Source organism: Mustela nigripes, chromosome 16 (genome assembly GCF_022355385.1).
Source record: "Mustela nigripes isolate SB6536 chromosome 16, MUSNIG.SB6536, whole genome shotgun sequence".
Taxonomy (NCBI): Eukaryota; Metazoa; Chordata; class Mammalia; order Carnivora; family Mustelidae; genus Mustela; species Mustela nigripes.
Window position 1 is genome coordinate 24,139,801 of NC_081572.1, and position 20,430 is coordinate 24,160,230.

The 20,430-nt window shown below is 48.5% G+C and overlaps 1 protein-coding gene across 3 annotated transcripts in view; it reads left to right on the plus strand.

Moving 5' to 3' along the window:
- IGF2BP1 (insulin like growth factor 2 mRNA binding protein 1) overlaps positions 1–20,430 on the plus strand; it is a 42,278-nt gene that overhangs the window by 774 nt on the left and 21,074 nt on the right. For all 3 annotated transcript variants that reach the window (XM_059378721.1, XM_059378723.1, XM_059378724.1), the window contains exon 2: positions 613–673. In XM_059378721.1, the coding sequence (XP_059234704.1) occupies positions 613–673 (61 nt within the window). The remainder of the gene's footprint in view (positions 1–612; positions 674–20,430) is intronic.

Genomic DNA, 20,430 nt, shown 5'->3' on the forward strand with positions numbered 1-20,430 from the left:
CGGGGTGGCGCGGCGGCGGCGGCGGCGCCGGGTCGCCATGCTGCTTCCCGAGACGCCCAGGCTGGGCCGAGAGGCGCGCGCCGCGGCCGCCGGGGACCCTCCCCGCGGGGCCCGGCTCCGCTCCCCCAGGGCCTCTGCTCGCCACCGGCCCCGACAGGTGAGCGCCCCGCCGCCCCGAGCCCTGCTCTGCGGCTCGGCAGAAAACTAAAGTTTCATCTTGCACCCCTCCCCCGCAACACACTTTGGGAGCAACGGGGAGCCCTTTCTCTCCCGGCCCCAGCTCCCCACCTCTGGGAGCCGAGTAGGCAGCCCATACACCAGACGCTCTGGTCGCCCCATTCCCAGATCGGGCTCCCGGAGCGATCCACTACACCACTACCCTCAGTGAGAGAACGGAACAAAACGAAAATTAACAAAACACAATAACGAATTTATAGATTCCACCATTCCCAGAGCGACCGTTTCGCGTCTGGCCACGGAACCCACTGCCTGGATTCCTAGGCAGATCTCCGATCCCAGTAACTCCTGAATTGCCCTCTTCGCCCTTTTCCTACCCCACACTCGTTCCAGTTCTTACATTGCCTCTTTCTTTTCTTTTTTTTTAATCTTTAGGGAAAGTCGAATTGCAAGGAAAACGCCTAGAGATTGAACACTCGGTCCCCAAAAAACAAAGGTAGGAAAGGGCTCTTTGAGAAGGGAGGCAACCTGGGGGCGCTTAGAGGCTGTGTGAAGGGGTCCATAGTGTCTCCAGTGGAAGAAACCCATTACTGGCCTTCCCACCCCCAACTCCGGATGTTGGGGGCAGGGAGGGAAGATTGGCTAAGATCTTGTAATGGGTGGTTTACAGCTTGTAAAAAATAAGCCGGGGCTGGGGTGGGCTGAGAGATGGTATTTGGAGAAGGAAAAGGGAAAAATCAATAGAAGAGAAACCTTGTGGAATTTGTTCAAGGTGTGTGTGGGGCCGTTTTTGTGGGGAAGCTAAAATCTTTGAAGAGTTCCAACTCCTGGACACTTCTACAACTTCTAGCAGGGCTCCTTTTCTCCCCCCACCCATTCTTTAGCATAATTCTTAAGTGGATTGGGGGGGGGTGTCCCCTTCGACTTCCTCGGGGAAGTGGAATGAGTTCCTGCCTCCAAAAGAATTCCCTTAGGGTTGTGCTTTATGGATATTTCTGCAACAGGCAAGGGCATTTTTCCCCCCAGATCCCTACCTCTAGTCCCGTACATTACAGTTTTCCCTTCCCAACTGGATTTTGCAAAGAATATGCTTTGGCTGTGTTATCCTTTCCAGCACCCCCCCCAACCCTCACTCCTTCGGTCCATTGTTACAAGGGGACCATCTGGGGTGAGAGCTTTGTGTTCAGGCTGTGAGCTGGGGCTCTTTGGAGGGTCTAGAACTCCCTGGATGAATAGTGAGAGAGAGAGAGAGAGAAAGTGTGTGTGTGTGTGTGTGTGTCCCCCAATACCTTTCTATTCTTAATTAAGCAAAGTGGGGTACCTCTATCATGTTATCCCCAAATCTGATTTATGGTGGATTTCAGATCTTTCATTGATCTCTGGCTGGGAAGTATAGGGGCAGAGCCTTTCTGCTTTCTCAAATCTGACTTGAACCATATTGACAGTGTAGAATTTTCCCTCCTGTTGCAGCCCCCAGGAACTCTTTGATCTTCTTGTTCCTCCCTCCCCTCCCTAGGTGTGTTCTCCCCCTCATCTCAACTGGAAACTTGCTGCATTTAGAATAATCCTGGCCTTTTCTGGGTAGGAAGGTGGAGGTGGGTGGCTCTGTATGGTTATTTTATTTTATTTTGTTGAGCCTGTGAAGTTTTAACTATAAAGTTTAAATGAGATAAAAATCTGTTCAGTGGGTTCAGCTTAAGATATTTTAAGTAACTGAGAACTATTGTATCTATAGATGATCAATATGGCTTGTAACTATGTTTATAGAGGCTGTGATTTAACGTCAAGTACTTCAAATACTCTTATTGGAAAGTCAATTAGAGTTAGGAGTAAAGAGGCAATAAAATCGGAGGGAAGAAAAAAAGTCTTATTTATTATTTGGAAACATTTCCTGGAGATGGGACTCCGTGAAACATACTGAAACCAGTAGATTTATTGAGGAGATTGTGGATATTTGAACTGAAAGCTGAGTGTTTGAAACATGTTGCTGAGAAATGTCCAGAATAACTGGAATTCTGACATCTGTGGCGTTTTTTTTTCCCCTTTTGCTCTTATGGATGGTTTAAATTTTAAAGGGAATGAAGTGAAAGCAAGAGAAATAGCAAAATGTGATGAAATGGGACCCAAAACATTTATATTTTAATTTCCATGGTGTTCTGTATTTATGGATCTTTCCCCCTAAGCCATCTGCTTGCTTTCAAGTCATTTTCAGGCTCCTTCTTGTTCCCTCCAAAATGCATTACTTAGGGCGCTTTTGAGTTGGGAAGGGGGTGGGATATGTGAGAAGAGGGGGGTACAAAATCTTCCTTTCCACATCCATATTAAATTCCACCTTTTATGTGCGCTCCTCCTCCCTAAAATTTTTTTGCGTACACTGAGTCAGTTGTGTGTGTGTGTGTGGGGTGGTTAAGAAGGCACTTCATTTTTCTAGACTGAATCAATTTTTGAAGTTTTAGGATTTAAAAAAAGAGTTTGTTTTCATGAAGTAAGTTTGCTCTATCATTTTGTGTTCTTTGAAGGAAGCATTTTTGTGGTATGTGTTTGTAGTCTGTCTGAAAACTATTTTTTCACTTGGTCTGTTACTGGCTTTTTCAATCTCATGGGTGTATAGAACAGGAACTAGTTAATTAACTATGACTGATATATTTTGAGCAAAATGAACGACTGTGCATATGTATTTTGTATATATATACCCTTGTTTTCACTGTTTAAAAAAATAGAAAAGAAGTAACTTATTGATACACTCAGTTCCACATGAGTTATGACTTTAAACATTTCTAAGAGATTCATAAAAATCTAACAACCTAAGTGTTCCTGTTTTTTGTTTGGTTGTATTTTAGAGGGGGGAGGCAAACAAAAGGTAATATTAACAGTGGTTACCTTGGCATCCTCTGATTTTGAAGTATTCATTTATTTTGTTCTAACTTTGTATCTCTTTGATATAATTTGTACCTTTTTAAGAATCCAAGAGACTGAGCATTATGCATTTAAGCTGAAAACATTAATTTGAAATTTTAAAAGGTATGATACTAAATTTCTCCCACCTTCCCAAACCCTCTCTTAGACAGTGTTGGAATTTGGGCCAGCATTTTGGCTTTTTATTGAGAACTTAACATATATTCACTGTCAATATTAGGACAATGGAGAAAAGCCAAAAGCCTTCTTTAAAACAGTTGTGGAAGGGGTTTGTACTTGTGTTTTATTTTGAGAGGCATAAGAGTAGTTAAGGTAAGGGGGGGTCCCATTTTAGACTTGTTTATTTTAAGAATTGACTTGCTTTTTAAAGGAATTAAACTTTTGTTTCATTTGCCACTGTGTGCACCTTTTTCTAGAGGAATGTGACCTAAAGATAGCATACCTATTGTCAACTGCTGTCATCAAAGTAAAAGGTGTTGCTGTTAAGAAAAAAATGCAAGAGATGTACTGCATTTCTGTGCATGAAATGTGTTTGACTTAAAAGACTGATTTTCTTAGGCAGGTTAATGGTGGTTCTTTTCTCTAAGCTAACTTAAAACGAGGTGGACTAAACACTTTACCTTAAGTTTTCCAAGTACTAAAAAAAAAAAAAATTGGTGTCAGAGCCATAGAAGAGTGAGAACTCTCCAAGTGCTTAAAGTTTATTCTGATTATACAGTTTTAATTTCCTAAAGTTAACAACTTTGAAAATCTGTGTGAAGGGATGTATTGTAAGTGGCAAAAATATTATTTTTAATTTTAAGTGATTTGCTCTGAAGTAATTGGATCACTAAATGTTTTCAAAACAAGCAAAAAGATTCTGCCTTCAGAAATGGACTTGTCTTTAATGAAAACTGTTCCTAGGGGCTGAAAATGAATTATAAGAAGGGGGGTTAAGAAGCAAGGGAATGTCTTAAAAATAAAACAACAAAGGAGTAAAAAATACTAGAGTGGGAGAATTTTTAGGCACTTTTTCTTTAGTGGTTGTAGTTGAAAGATACATCTGACCTGTAAAGTCAGTAAGAGTAAAGTAGAAACAGCTTAATGACACTTTGAGTAAAAGTTTTTGTATTAGGTTAGTTTTTTTTGCTTTTCAATAAAAAAAATAGTTGATTCTTATATTTTTCTGCACTGTTTGGAAGGAAGGTGGAAATCAGTTCACTCATCTTCATTTCCACCTAGAAAGTAGATCCTACAAATTCATAAATTTATGTTTTCTTCACTGCTAGCAAATCCCTTAACTTGTTTTCATTAAGTGCACAGTATTTCAAGATGCTTTCCTAAAGGACAGTGGTATTTTGACATCCATTGGAAGAGTGGTAGGTTTCTAGAACCCTTTATTTTCTGACCCAAAGTAGAAAGAGGAAAATTTTACCCTAATGCTTTCTCAGATGGAAAACTTTGGGGGAGAGAAGGGGAAGAAATCTATCCATCACTAATTCATTCAAAGTATAATTAACTGTTCCAAATGTAAAGTTTTAATGGTACAGCTTTTGGTGGAAAAGGAGCAAAACATCATTATGTTTTAGAAATAAAATCCATGACATTAGTCTTTGGAAGAATGTTGATTCAAGGGTTCTGAAGCTTCTAATCTTTTAAAATTACCTTAATGTATGTCATTTGAATCTATTTTATGGGTTTGGCTACTTTTAAGGCTTATTTTTTTTAAGGGTTTTGTCTAAACTTCAGTGTGTAATAGCGAGTTGAGACCACTGAGATAGGCGAGTAAATATACGACTTTAAAATATTTTTTAAGATTTCAGATCTGGTTTAGTTGAGTGAAAGGGGGAAGACCAGCAAGTGCTGTGTGAGACTTGGGGATGTTTTTGCTGAAGATAGACATTGGTTATCTCTCTGTTGGTGGTGACGGCAGTGGTGGTGGTGTTGTCATTAGAGTAAATGTATGAACCAAAGGCGTTTGAAGAACAGACATTTTGCCAGCTGTTAGGGTTTGAATTCCGTCTTGTTCGCTCTCCATCCTCTTGAAAGATTCTTAAAATGTAGCTTTTAATGCCTTCCAGAAAGTGCAGCTTAGAATTTGGGATGGGAGTGTTAGGGAGAGAAAAGAGGAGGAAAAAAGCAGCAGGGGAGACGGGAGAGATCAGACGAGTTAGTCCTGGGTTGGAAATTCCAGACGGGGGAGAAAAGAGAGAGATGGGGGTTGGGGTGGAATTCCCGCTTCCCTTTTAAAGAGAAGCGGCTGGAGGCGCACTGCGACCCGCGCGGGAGAGGGGGTCGCAGACAGCAGCTTTGGAAGACGGGTGGGAGACTGGGCGTAGGGCAAGGCTCCTGCTGCTGTCGGAGTTGCCCCTTTTCAAAAAGCAGAGAAAGTTCACGGCGACCCTGGAGGCGCTTCCTGCAGTGCCCTCGCCCGCCCGGCCGCCCTGCCCCTTCCCGGCCCGCTGTGGCCCCCCGCGGCCCCGCCGTCCCGGCCGGCCCCGCGCGCGCCCCCCCCCCCCCCCGGCCCCCCCCCCCCCCCCGCAGGGCTGCCTTTCTCCGGGTCCCCGAGACCCCCGGCCGCGGCGCGCGGGCAGACAGCCTCGCCCCCGTCCCGGTCCCGAGAGCCCCAGATTCCCGACTTCGCCCAGGGACCCCCAGATTCCAGACCTCGCCCACGTGGAGCGTTCCCCGGCTGCGAGCGCAGCCCCCTTGCAGCGCCCCGGCTGCCTAAAGACCTTTGCATTCGAAGGCTAAAGCTAAAGGAAAATGGAGGTGGCATAGTGGTCGCCCTCTCTCTCCCAGGATCCGAGGCCCCTTGGCAACGGGGCACAGAGCTGCAAGAGTTAACAGGGTCCAGTAATCTTTAGAGAATGGCCTCTCACCACGTCCCGAAGGCGGACTGAAACAATAACAGGGGGAATCATAGCCAGAGGTTCTGGGGTGGGTTTCATTCGTGTTTTAAAAGAGGCACAACAGGTCCTCCGGTGGGCCACTGACTGGGCTTGGAAGACTTTTCTCCTGGTCCCAGCCAGTGTTTGACTCCTAGTGAACATCAGATTTGCACACTAGTTACACCTGTCCGGAGCACATTTCCTCTCCTCGCCCACACCTTTTAAGATGCCTGTCAAAAGCAAAGAAAAGGTCTCAAAAAACGGGCACTGGAGAGAGTGCATGCTCTTTTAGTTACTGATAAAAGTTTGATAAGGTTAGCAAAAGATGGGGGGGGCATCTGTGATAAGCTGCCATTGCAGGGAACGCTCTGCAGGCAGGAAGCCGCTCAGCCCCCAGTGTGCTAACTCCATTCCCATAGAAGAGTGCAGATGTCCTCTCAAATTTTGTTCAGAGGGGACTGTGGGATTTCTTTCTTTCTTTCTTTCTTTTTTTTTTTTTTTTAGTGAGTGGGAGGGGTCATCCTGGTACTGAACAGGCTGAGCCAGCTTTGTAAGGCCTGTTTGCAGCTAGTAGGTTTGCAATAAATAGTGGAAGAATGAAGGTAGAACAGGCTGGAACAAGCTTTTACCCTAATCACAGACCACTGAATACAATGTATGTGGATTACAGGAGAAAAGTGGGTCTGCACCTCATTTTAATACAGTTGGAGAAAACCTGATTGGAAAACACTGAAATGTGACAGTATACAGAACATTCCCCGGGGCTCCCCCCCCCCCCCCCCCCACCGCCGCCCAGGAATGCAGTCCTATCACAGAAGTCCAGTCTTCAGGATTTGATGTTCCGGTTGTACGGCAGGGAGCACAGGGCATGGTGTGAAGCACTGGTAAACTGCTTTTAAATGAAATACAGAGCAAACACCTGGCTGATGAGATGAATTTTTGACTGGTATGTCAAGGTGTTCGGAGGACCTTTCTAGACAAATGTGATGATCAGACAAGCGGCATTTTGGTGGCTAAAGGCACATGAGAGACCTGTCGGGATGGATGGATGTGGATTTTGCTCATAGTTTAGGGGAGGGGTGTGGAACCTCTGTTTTGAGATGAGACGGGAGAAGTGGAGGATCTCGTTCCCACGCCGTGTCTGTTCCGTGGATTCTCATCAGGCCTCTCGATAGTTCTGTAGGAAAAGAGGGTGAGGGAAACCTTCAGTTTTCATTCATTTTGAGTTAGTTTCAGTTGAAAAATTAGTCCTTCATCCAGATGTTTTGACCACTTGTGGTGGAAAATGTTAAGTCTGAGGGAAATTTGATTGGGTAGTTGAGTTGATTGGATGTAGTTAGAATCTCCAAGAGGAGAAATCAGGATTCAGGGAAAAACTGTTCCGTGTAAAGGTCGTTTGTGGGGTCTGAGTTCTTTGGCAGCAGGAACTGGGTGGACAGGAATCATTCTGAACTCCTGATGCTCAAGGAGAGAGGAAACCCCATGCGGTCAGGGTCTTCTGACCTACCCTCGATGCCTCCTCCTACCCTCTTCAGGACTATGCAGGAAGGGGCTCTCAGGATAGCTCAGTATTTAAAAATAAGAACTTTGGAGCCAGGCAGTGACTGAACCTGTAGAAGTTAATCTTCTTGAGCCTCGATTTCTGTAACTGAACTGGTGTTATTACACATTAACTATTATTATTGCTATTATTTGTTGTAGATAGAGACCTCGCTGCCTCCTGTCTTGGGACTGCGGCAGCTTGGGGCATGTATCTAAGGCAGTCGGCAGGCCGTTGATCTGTCTGTGCTTCTGGCATGTGTATGACATGGAACGGTGATGGACAGGCATACGGAAAGGGACTTATGTGTAGGGTCTTCGGGTAACCTGCATGCTGAAAGGAAGAGCCACCTTTTGGGAGAGGGAGATGAAGCTTACCAGGGCAGTGCCCCCAGATCCCTTGCGCTATGGACCCCATCCCGTCAGACAAGAGACTGCAAGCGTGCTGGAAAATGCTACTCCTTTTCCTCAGGGAGGAAGGGGCCATATACTCCACTGTCGCTGCCATGAACCCAGGCTAGAGGAGATTTCGTAATTGGGGGCTACTGTCAAAGGTGCATGTAGGGTAGGGACATTGGTGAGAGAGGAACCATCTTAATTCTGCAGATGAGGTTAAGTATGGTAAGGAATCGGGATGAAGGGGACTGTGAGTCCTTGCGGGTCAGAGGAAGGAAGAAATGAGAGCAGCTTCCCCCACCTGGTGGGAGATGGGCATGTTTGCCTTGATGTTCAGCTCTTGGTAAACTCACAAAGAAGCCTTTCAGGAGTTGGGGCTCCCTGGATGCCCAGGAAGCGACTGCATACATTGTTCCTTTTCCTTTGCCCTTGTGGAGGGCACAGCCCCAGTGGCGTCACTTTCCCTGGCCCCCTGGACTGGAAAGAGAGCCCATCTGGCTGTCCACTTCTTCTCTTTGGGCCTCTCTGCTGAAAGGGTGTGCACACCCCCACTGGCACAGACCGATTGCCCCCTTCGAAATCTCAGTCTAGGGACTGCGGACTGAACCTTCTTCCATGGGGTGGGGAGAGGAAAGGCTTCCAATCCGGATGTGGCTTTTGGCCATTTAACAGGCTTGTGACTTTAATCAGTTACTATAAAGGGTTTTACAATTAGTTTATGGGGAATGATGTGTGTTGCCTCTCTTCTGGAGTGGCATCTGGGATTGCTTGGGGCTCCTCAGCTTCCCATGAGGTATTCTGGAGATGAAGAGGACAAAATGAGGGGCGACAGGAACTAACGTGGGGGTTGGCGGGTGGAGTAAACTTGGTGAGGATGTCTGTTCCAGGCTAGAAATATTTATTCTCTACTTCCTCCTCCAGGTCTCTAAGTTTCTTGGGAGGAGAAGTCCGACTGTAATAGAGCAGTTGGCTTGGGCAGGATTTGGAGACGACCCTAAATTAAAGAGTAGAGATGCTCCTTCGTAGACCCGGCTGTTTGGTGGCTGCAGGCAGTGTGCTCTGAGCAGGGACTAGACAGGATGTTGGCTTGGAGGGGGGACAGCGGTGTTCAGAAGATCCTCCCTTGACTCCTTATGTCGAGTATCCACAGCAGCAACTTTCTGTTGATGTAAAAGAAGGGAAAATGTGGCTCACTGGGGTTATTTTATCTAGAGGGTTTTTCCTGCCTGTGGTCATTACCATTTGATTGAAAGCTGCTGCTGCTGGCTTTTTAGAATCCGGTAGAGGGATACCTGTCCAGAATAAGCCAGGGGCAGGCAGGTGGGATACGATGGCCTTCACAAACCTCCTAGGTCTCTGTGAGATAATCTTCCTTTTGCTTTCCTCCGCTTGTTCCTTGCTGACTATCTTGAATGAGTAGTTTGCTAAATTTAAACTTCTAACTAGAGGAAGAGTGGAGCCTGAGCCGAGACAGGCTCTCTTCAAAACATCCCATGGTCAGCAACTTTAGCGTGTGTGTGAGGGGGGTGTGTGGGGGGGTTGACAGTCAGACATTAGCCATTTTTGCAGAGGGGGAGAGATTTTAAAAATAACATATTTATAACCAGTTTCCACGTAAGAAAATATTTAACAAGATGGGACAGATTGCTACAATTGCTAGCATTTTGCTGTGAAGTTTGGTTATCTCTCCGAGTGTGTCCGCTCACTTAACACATGTGGGCATTCATTCACCCGGTTGAACATGTCCCAGAGTCTACGGCCTCTGCCGGGGTCAGAAATACAATGAGAGACAAGGGAAAGGCTCGTCTTAGAGTGGAGATGGGAGGAAATACAACTTCTCGGTTCATTTTCCTCTAGGAGCTTTTAGATTTTTCACTTGCTCCTTAGTATTTTAAGAGAATTTTAAATTAAAAAAAGCCATTTGTTTATCTGTCTGCTTACTTATTCATAAGATTTTAAAATTTTTATATATATATATATATTTTGTTTTTTGTTTTTAAAGATTTTATTTGTTTATTTGACAGAGAGAGACACTCAAGTAGGGAGAGAGATCACAAGCAGGCAGAGAGGCAGGCAGAGAGAGAGGGAGAAGCAGGCTCCCCGCCAAGGAGAGAGCCCGATGTGGGGCTCGATCCCAGGACCCTGGGATCATGACTTGGGCTGAAGGCAGAGGCTTAGCCCACTGAGCCACCCAGGCGCCCCTCAATTTTTATATTTTAAAAAAGATTTTTATTTATTTATTTATTTATTTGACAGACATAGATCACAAGTAGGCAGAGAGGCAGGCAGAGAGAGAGAAAGAGGGAGGGAAGCAGGCTCCCCGCTGAGCAGGGAGCCTGATGTGGGGCTCGATCCCAGGACCCCAGGACCCCAGGATCATGACCTGAGCTGAAGGCAGAGGCTTAACCCACTGAGCCACCCAGGCACCCCTATAAGTTCTTTTTTTTTTTTTTAAAGATTTTATTTATTTGACACAGAGATCACAAGTAGGCATAGAGAGAGGGGGAAGCAGGCTCCCTGCTGAGCAGAGAGCCCGCCATGGGGCTCAATCCCAGGACCCTAAGATCATGATCCAAGCTGAAGGCAGAGGCTTTAACCCACTGAACCACCCAGGTGCCCCCCCCCCCATAAGATTTTATTTTTAAGTAATCGCTATGCCCAACCTGGGGCTTGAATGGAACCCCAAGGTAGAGCTGAGTGCTCTTCGCAGTGAGCCAGCCAGGCACCCCTAAGTTAAAAATTTTAAGGATTTTAAAATTTCAGTTAATCAACGAACTCTTAAATATCTAAATTTTACGTGGTGAGGCATACATACCGTGACATTGACCGCCATAAGCGTGAAGCACTCTGCTCCATTATGGAGAACATTCATGCTGTCACCCAGCCAGCACCTGCCTTGTCTCTAGAACTCTCTCCATCCTGCGGGACTGGAACTGTACCCAGTAAACTCCCCATCTCAAACCATTGCCAGTTTAGCTTTTTCCTCCATGGTGGTCACCTCTTCATCCTTCCATAAATATGGGAGTTTTTGCCTGACCCCTCTCTTGCCATTAACACTAATTATTTGCACCGCTGGGTCTTTTTCAGAGTGGGGGAGAGAGACAAGGGTTGAGAGAGGGAGCTGCACTAGAGAGGTGTGAGATAAAAATCTGTGCCCTCGGGCATTTTCACTTTAGATCCAGGAAGAGCTCTGTGGGACTGCAGAGGCCAAGAGACCATGTATTAAAATGGGAGGTACACAACCTCAGGGACTAAAATAGAGGAGGGAAGCTTTGAGGGAGTTAGCTAAGCTGTGTTTTGGAGGATAGGCAGACAAAATAGGGGTGGATTAAGGAGAGCGTGATGGATTGACAGGGAGAGATGTTCATCTAGAAGAGCGGGGTGGCATTGTAGTGAGACAGTCGGGCAGGTGGGGAGGATACCCCTGTTTATTTCCCTTATAGAGCATCGTCTTGGCTCCAGAGCTCTGTTGGAGGTGACTCAGGTCTAAAGATGGGCACTTACCGAGTATCTCATCTCATCTAAGCACTGTTGCCTCAGTCCTCATAGAGAGTCTTGTGCAAGGGACTTCCTTCTGCAGAAGAAGCTGAAGCTGAGAGGGTCGAGAGACTTAGCCAGGGTCCGCACGTGACTTGGTGGTGGCGCTGGGATTCAAACCCACGCCTTTCCACTTCTAAGGCTGAGCTCTCTTCGGAGGTGGGAACAGGTGATTCTCTAACGTTCAAAGGAATTGAATCTTATCTTGAGCTTTTCTGGGGGGAGAGCGTAAGTAAGCTTAGCAAATAAAAACACGCCCAACACGAATTTCAACCTGTCCTGAGCCTCCTCCTTTCCCAGGTGTTTCATACCTGCTTTAGCATTTTATTTTCCTCACACTGTTGGGATTTTCAGGCAATTTTCAGTGGTTAAAAAAAAAAACCCCATGGGATGCCTGGGTGGCTCAGTTGGTTAAGCAGCTGCCTTCAGCTCAGGTCATGATCCCAGCGTCCTGGGATCGAGTCCCACATCGGGCTCCTTGCTCAGCAGGGAGCCTGCTTCTCCCTCAGCCTCTGCCTGCCATTCTGTCTGCCTGTGCTCGCTCTCTCTCCCTCTCTCTCTGAAGAATAAATAAAAATCTTAAAAAAAAAAAAAAAAAAAAACCCAGAAAATTCTCCTCTTTTTTGGGCAGCTAAGGTGGGAAATGGGGACGCTGCTTTTAGAACGAAAAAGACCTTGCGGAGAGCTGAGTGAAATGGAGGACTTGAGTGGGGTTAAAGTTCAGGTATCAGTCTCAGCTTGCTGTTTCCCCGGATGGGTAAACTGTGGGATCCAGGGTCCCTATCTTTTCCTGGGCCTCATTTGCTCATCTGCAACATCCCCTTCTCCAGAAACCCCATGAAATGAGCTAAGTATTTTGAGCATTCTGGTAGGCACCAGGGCTACAGCCTTTGGCTGGTATCCCCCCACTCTGTTTGCGTCAACCCCATGAAACATGGGAGGCTTGAGGGGAGGGGTGAGATGCTCCCCCCCCCCCCCCACCTCCCAGCAGGAAGGGACAGAGAATTCACCTATGTTGCAAGCCTACAGAATCATAAGTCATAGCTTAGGTATGTTTTTGAGGATCAAGAACCCAGGTACCTTCTTCCCCCCACCCCCCAAGCAGGAGGAGCAGGCAGGCTTCATGGTAGAGCCACGTTTGCTGGCCAGTGTCACCTTGGGTTAGTCACTTAACTTCTCTGAGCCAGTTTTTTTTTTTGTTTGTTTTGTTTGTTTTTTTGAACTGCAGAATGGAAATAAATATTCTCATTCTTTGGGGATTCAGAGGCTCAAATCAACCTCTTGTCGCTGTTTTAGGTTCATGGAAGTTGGAGGTGTAAAGACTTTGTAAAGCCCGTGCAAAATAAGATTATCATTAACTGATGACACCCCGAGAGGGCAGACAAAGAAGGTCCTTCTCACCCCCAGACTAATGCCCTACTGCGCATGGGGAGTGGAGAGGAGTCTTCGATTGTAACTTTTCTGAGGAGGCTCCCAGAACGCCCCGGGAAGAGGGTCTTTTTTTCTTCAGGCCCGGAAGGCCTTCGCTATCCGTGCCCCCAGCCCACTCCCGGGCCTCAGTTCCTGCCTTCTCAGTGGGAGGCCTCCCTGGCCCGGTCCTGCCTCCTCCCCGCAGCCCGGCCGAGGTCTCTAAGGAATGCCGCCTCCCGGGCCATTTTCTCCCCTCCTGCTTCTGCGGCCCCACTTCCAGCCCTCTCCTGGCCCCCTACCCCCAACCGGTTCCCACTTAAATGCTTGCAGGCCTGTTTGCAGGCGGGAAGCCCCCTCCCCCACAGGACCACCTCAGTCACAGCCCTGACCACAGGGAGGTCGGGTCTGGATTTACTAAAGGACCCCGGAGGGGGAGCCTGCCCCTCGCTGGCTGCCTGGCTCGCTCATGGGGTCGGGTTTCGGCCGGTGGCTCTGGAGAGAGAGACAAAGGGCAAAGTCCTGTCCCCACCCCCACCCGGCAGCCCGGGGGCGCTTCTCCCCTCCCCCTCTGGGCCCCGCGGGGGAGCCGAGGGCCCCCTGGGCCGGGCGGGACCGGCTCTCACCGAGCCGGGTACCGAGGGGGTTCTGGCGGCAGAACATTCTAGACTGCGGCGGGCGGTGGGGGGGGGTGTGGGGGGCATCGGATGCCCCCTCTTTGAGCTCTGCCGACGCGGCCCACCCGGCGGCTGGGGTGGGAGGCCGCGTGCTCAGCTTTCCCTGGGCGAGGTGAGGGGCTGGGGGAAGGGGCCGCCCGCGTGGGGCGCAGGCCCGGCGACGCCAGCGCGGCCGCTCAGCTGCTCAGGCCTTCTCAATTGCCTGTTCATGAGGGCTCCCCTCCTCCCCCCAGCTGCTGCCAGCCCTCCCCCACCCTCAGCTGCTGCCGCCCTTCCCAGGCACCTCTTTCTCCTCCGTTGCCCTGCCTGCCCCTGCTTTGGCGGCCCTCCGGGGCAGGGCCTGCCACCCTGGGGCTCCTGGCCGGTCTGAGACCTTGCTGGCTGCACCATCTTGGAAGGTGCATGTGTAACTCCTGGCCGCCATCCCTGGGCTGGGGAAGAGAGACCTCCCATAAGGACATCTGTGCCTGCCTCAAGGCTGGGCACAACTCGGGATGGGTGTTCACGTTGGAGGAGAGTTGTTCTGATAACTGCCCACCCCAGTGGGAAGAGATAAACAGCAACCTCCCCCAGCAGGTCTTGAGGAGGTTTAGCCTCATGCGGGAGGGACACAGCCAGCACTCCTTCCTACTGGTAGGATGATCAGTTATTGTTTTTAATGTACACTGGGATACCTTGGCGGCCCTTCACAGGGCCCTGCCCATTCCAACAATTATGCTAAGTCCCATAGGTGCATTTTCTCTGTGGGGAATGGAGTTGCTGAAGCCTGATTTCTCTTGAGGCTGGTCTAGTTTCCTTATCCTTGCTTCTGAGAGCTCCACAGTAAAATCCTGTCTTGAACTGGGCTCTCCAAGCTTGCCATTCCCTCTTGAGGGAGAGACTCAGCCTTTCTGTTTTTGAGGTGTGCCCACGATGTTTTCCACTGAGCACCAGTTCTGCCTTTCAGCCAGGTCTGTGGGTCCCAGAGGGCCAGACCTTTTGGTTCTCAACCTTTCTGGAGAAACGCTAACATCTCTATTGTTGGGGGGTGGGGGGGATGGTGGTGAGAGTTCAGCCAACATCTCTGAAGAGCTTTGGACAGGAATACTCTTTCTAGCCCCCTTCTGCCTTTTCCTCTCAGAGTATTACCCCCCTCCTCCACAAGTGAAGATGCTGGAAAGGCTTCTCACTGCCAGTCCGAGAAGGATGGCGAATAATGTCTGCAACGGTTCATTTCTGATCCCACACTGTTGCCGCCTCCACCGGGAAGGCTTGGCTGCTCATGCTGGGTCACCTTTTTATCACTTACTTGTCTCCACAAATTAGGTTTATTCTGAAGGCTTTTCCACACGTCCCCATACTCCAATTCTCCTTCCTCCCACTTCACCCTGCAGAGCTCCCATGGCCAGGTCCCACTCTGAGGAGCCACTCCGGTGAAAGCACAGGTCGAGGGAGAGAGCAAGGTGGCGTGAGGGAGAGACCGTCGGCCAACTTGAGATTTTTCTGTAAAGAGCTGCACTGTCTCAGAGCTTCTGTTTTGGCTTCCTCTCTGGCGCTGCCCAGATGGGCAAGGAAAAAAAAAAAAAAGCGTGAGCTGTCTTGTCAATCCGTTCATTTCTGAGATGAGTGAACAGAACGAAGTCTACATCGTCGAGGTTTGCTTGCACACACCGGTGAGAGCCGTCCTGCTCCATGTCCGACGTTCCCCCTCCTTGCCTCTCCCCAAACTTACAGGAAATCTTGCAAGAGTTGTTGGTGACTATCCTTTTAGGCTGCTAACAGTTCTGACAATCATCCAGCCGTATTATAGTCTAGTTAGCTCTTGTGTGAGTTCAACCCTGTGCCCAAATTAGAGCCGCATGCAGTAAAAGCCAGTTGGCGCGCACTTAGCCGTACAGAATATGGGCATTTTTCCTGCTGCTGACATCGGGGCTCTACAAGCTTCTGCTGTGTTAACGCTTCTTGTCAGAGGGAAAGCAGGGTTTGGTGGAGAGATGAGCATACACCGGCTTGGGAGGAAAACTGGGTTCTGGTTGTACGTTAGCGTTGTCAAGGCTCTTTTCCTCTTCTCGGAGCCCTGTGTTTCTCCAGCCCTCGGACGAAGGTGACTGTTGGGAGACCTCTCAGGCTCGAGGGGCTTACCCCTTGCCAGCCTCAGTGTAGGAATCTGATTTCCTGCAACTGGAACTTGCTCGTGCTGGGTTCATGTGTGTGGGCATGCACATGTGCACACGTAGCCTTAGTCATGTAAGAAGCCGAGCGACCCACCCCCCCACCTGCTTCCCTGCTTCTAGGTAGGCTGGGAGCGTATTAAATATGATACAAAGCCTTCCAAAGGTGTGTGTGTCAGGGGGGCGGTATATACTTCATTCCGGAGTCTTTCCTGGAGATTTGATTTTCCTTTCTGCTTGTCCCCAGCATTATTAGCACAGGAGTCTGAGCACACATGGGACAGTGCACGGGTGCTTACATGCCTTTAAAAGACCATGTTCACGGGACCACAGATGTTTCGCAGCGGTGTCGCTGCCTTCCAGTTGCCCCTCCTAACACCCTAGCGTTCACCTGGGCGCTTGAGTCTGCGCTGCCTACTCCCGTACCTTTCTGTAGGTTCATGTTTTCCTTTCCAGCCCCTACCCTGCCCATCAGCCCACCCGACAGCCCGCCTGTCTGGCTGCCCTGCCTCTGGATCAGCCTGGCACAGAGCCCTGGGCATTGGGCCAGCTCCTCCTCCCCTCTCCGGCCCCGCCCCCTTTCTCAGCTCCTGCCATGCCCGGAGCGTGCCAGGTCCGCCCCCTTCGGAGGCTTCCCTGGACAGTTATTTTTTCATCCTTTCCACTCTAAGGGATAAGGAGGCAGGGTGGTGGGGGGAGGGAGGGCAGGATCAGTGGTACTCTTAGGGAAAAGGCTGATGTTGATACTTCAGGGCATGTTAGATGCGTGACTTCCAGCTGGAAAAAACTGGGAGGAAGGCCAGGCTCGGGAGGGTGCTTCTCCTCCATCAGCTGCGGGGGACTCTCTTGTTGAAGAGTCAACAGGATCACCCACTTGTAAAGGGATGCAGTGGACAGCCCCCCTCTACCCCCCAGTTAACCTTGTCTAGTCCCTTCTCTCATCTCCAACCAAATGGGGTCCCCTACTGGACTGTCAGCTCCTTGAGAGCAGGAGGCACGCTTGTCTCCATCACTTTATGCTCTGCATTTTAGCACAGTGGGCAGTCCTGTCCAGTACGAGGACATTGACAGCTGCATATGTAAGTTTCTTTTTTTTTCTTAGATTCTTTTTTTAAATTTTTGAAATTTCCTAATAGCCATGTCAGAAAAGAGGGAAAACAATGTAAAAGATTAATTCTAAAATTAACTGGGAAATTCAGAGCATTATTATTTTTTAAAAATTTTTTTGAAGATTTTATTTATTTATTTATTTATTTATTTATTTGACAGAGAGAGAGACATAGATCACATGTAGGCAGAGAGGCAGGCAGAGAGAGAGAGAGAGAGAGAAGCAGGCTCCCTGCTGAGCAGAGAGCCTGATGTGGGACTCTATCCCAGGACCCTGGGATCATGACCTGAGCTGAAGGCAGAGGCTTTAACCCACTGAGCCACCCAGGGGGCCCCCCCCCCCCCCGTTTTTTAAAAGATTTTTATTTTATTTGACAGACGGAAATGGCAAGTAGGCAGAAAGGCAGGCAGAGAGAGCGGAAGGGAAGCAGGCTCCCCGCCGAGGAGAGAGCCTGATGCCAGGGTTGATCCCAGGACCCTGGGATCATGACCTGAGCTGAAAGCAGAGGCTTTAATCCACTGAGCCACTCAGGTGCCCCAATTCAGAGTATTATTAATTCAGCATGTAATCAGTGTAATGATGAGGTTTGATTTTGGTGGGGAGGGGGTACAAAGTCGTAAGGAATCCGGTGTGCAGTATTTTATACTTAGAGCCTATTCCAGTTCAGATGCTAAGTTTTCATGGGAAACATTCAACCAGCGTTTTATAATTTATTTATTTATAAAGATTTTGTTTATTTGGGAGAGACAGAGTGTGCAAGTGCGTGCGCTGGAGCTGGGGAGAGGGTTGCAGAGGGAGAGGGAGAGAGAATCCCAAGTGGACTGTGTTGAGCATGGAGCCCAATCCCAAGACTCCGAGACTGGGACGTGAGCCGAGATGTAGAGTGAGACGCTCCGCTGACCGAGCCAGCAGGGGCCCACGAACAGCATTTAGATTTCACAAATTTTACAGAAACTTTGATGCAAGTCATGGTCGTGAGTTTGTGGATGAGAAGGAAAAGCAACCTTTGTGGCTCGCTCTTGCCAGACAGCCAGTAACTACAGTCTCCGGCCACCTCCCCAGCCAGGCTTGTGTTCTCATCGTCTTGGCTTAGTTTCTTCCCAGCTTTTTGAGGAGCTGTCTGCAGGCTTGAGCCAGGACTGGGCATCCTTGGGATGAAGTTCCATGTGAAGATGTGTGGGAGGATGTCTTCACTGTGGACTTATGGAAGGATTCTGAAGTCTCCATGAACTCCTGAGATCTTGACACTGTTTGCGGAATGTTGGCACTTCTCTGGTGTAGAGTGTTTTTAGCTTTTATCACATTCCTGGGGGGATGGAGTATCGACAAAGGTGTATGTGTGTGAGAGGGTGTTAATTACCACTTATTTAAGGGGCACCTGGGTGGCTCCATTGGTTAAGCGTCTGCCTTTGGCTCAGATCATGGTCCTAGGGTTCTAGGATCGAGCCCCGTGTGGTGCTCCCTGTTCAGCGGAGAGCCTGCTTCTCTCTCTCCCTCTGTCTGCTGCTCCCCCTGCTTGTGTACTCTTTCTGTCCAATAAATAAATAAAACCTTTAAAAGAAAAAAAAAAGAACCACTTATTTAAGACCGTTAAGGCCATAGAAAATTCCTCAGATTAAGAAAGCCTTTTCCTATAGGTAGACAGGGTTGATCCCTGCTGGGAACACAAGCCCTTGTAAAACAGACCAGTCCTGGTCCTTATTTCTTTCCTACATGTGAGAAACTGAGGTCCAGAGGGTTGAAGGTTGGACTTGTCCAAGGCCACACAGCCTGCTAGGCAGAAAATCACAGCCTGGGGGAGGGCTGGAGGTGAAGGATCTCATCTGGAAATCCCGGTTTAATCCTGGTTCTCAGCCGAGATGAAAGTCCAGGTTTGACTCTGGATCAGGGGCCCCAGGTTTGACAAGATTTCCAAAACTTGTTGCTACTTCCCTCCTACTCCTCCCACCTTCTGCTGGTTTAGGCCACCTGGGTTTAAAGGAACTTCTTTCAGGGGAGGGTGAGATCCCTGCCTCTTGCCCCGTGGGGATGGAAAAAGGAATAGAACACTCCCTGGGGCAGGTATCAGCCGTTGTTCAGGAGACCTGGAGTCCTTGTACTTCCTGTGCCTCCTGCCCTGTGGGGAGGCCCCCATTCTGAAGGCTGTCCTTAGTGTATCTGCTCCTCTCTGCCCTGGACCCCGGGCCTCTGCCCCTTCCAGTCCCCCGCAGGCTCATCATGGAGGCTTGCATTCTTGGTCATACAACCCCAACCAGAAAACCTCGTTAGATCCATTAATTTGGAATCTGCTATGACTTTAAAACTGGCTAACCCGGAGCAATTTGAAAAAAGTTTTAGGGGCCCCTGGGTGGCTCAGTTACTTAAGCATCTGACTCTTGGTCTCAGCCCACAGTCCTGGGTTTGAGCCCCACTTAGAACAATTTTAATGATGAAAAAAAAGTATACAAGCGAAGAAGTATGAAGTATAATGTAATAAGTCTCCGATGTACCCATCACCTAGCTTTAGAAATACCAACTCATATCGAGCCGATGTTTATTTTTTCTTCACCCTCTGATTATTTTGCTGCAAATCCTGGGCACCTTATTATTTTTTAAAGATTTAATTAATTAATTTATTTGACAGAGACAAGGAGGCAGAGAGAGGCAGGCAGAAAGAGAGGAGGAAGCAGGCTCCCCGCTGAGCAGAGCTCCCTGGGCATCTTATTTTATCTGTAGTTGTTTGTCTCTCTTTTTAAGTTTTTGTTTATTTGTCAGGGAGAGAGAGAGAGAGAGAGAGAGAGATAGAACGTGCGGGTGCTCAAGCAGGTGGAGCGAGGGAGCCTGATGCGGGATTGGATCCCAGGATCCTGGGATCATGGCCTGAGCTGAAGGCAGACACTTAACTGACTGAGCCACCCAGGGTCCCTATCTCTCTCTCTCTCTCTCTCTTTTTTTTTTTTTTGGAAATAAAAGAAGTTCAGGAGTGCCTGGGTGGCTCAATCAGTTAGGTTATCTGACTCTTGATCTCAGCTGAGTTCCTGACCTCAGGGTCGAGGGTTCAAGACCTGTGTTGGGCTCCACACTGGGCATGGAGCCTACTTAAAAAAATAAGAACTTACAAAGTCATGGATTTTAATTAACAGTGTTATCCAGTATCTAATCGGTGTTCAATATGCGGTATAGAATCACTTCACCCACTTAAGGGAGAAGTTAAAATGAGCTTATGGAATTACAGGTGGGACATTTCGATTTTTTTTTTTTTTAAAGATTTATTTATTTATTTGACAGAGAGAGATTACAAGTAGGCAGAGAGGCAGGCAGAGAGAGAGAGGAGGAAGCAGGCTCCCTGCTGAGCAGAGAGCCCGATGCGGGACTCGATCCCAGGACCCTGAGATCATGACCTGAGCCGAAGGCAGCGGCTTAACCCACTGAGCCACCCAGGCGCCCGGGACATTTCGATTTATTGGAGAATAGTACCCGCTTAGCCAGGCCCGCTGTTCACTATGTTGTATGAAATTTTTTTTTAAAGATCTTATTTATTTATTGACAGGGAGCGGGGAGGGAGAAGCAGGCTTCCTGGTGATCAGAGGTCATGACCTGAGCCAAAGGCAAGTGCTCAATGACTGAGCCACCCAGGCACCCCTGTTGTATGAATTCTGAATATTTTTTTTTTT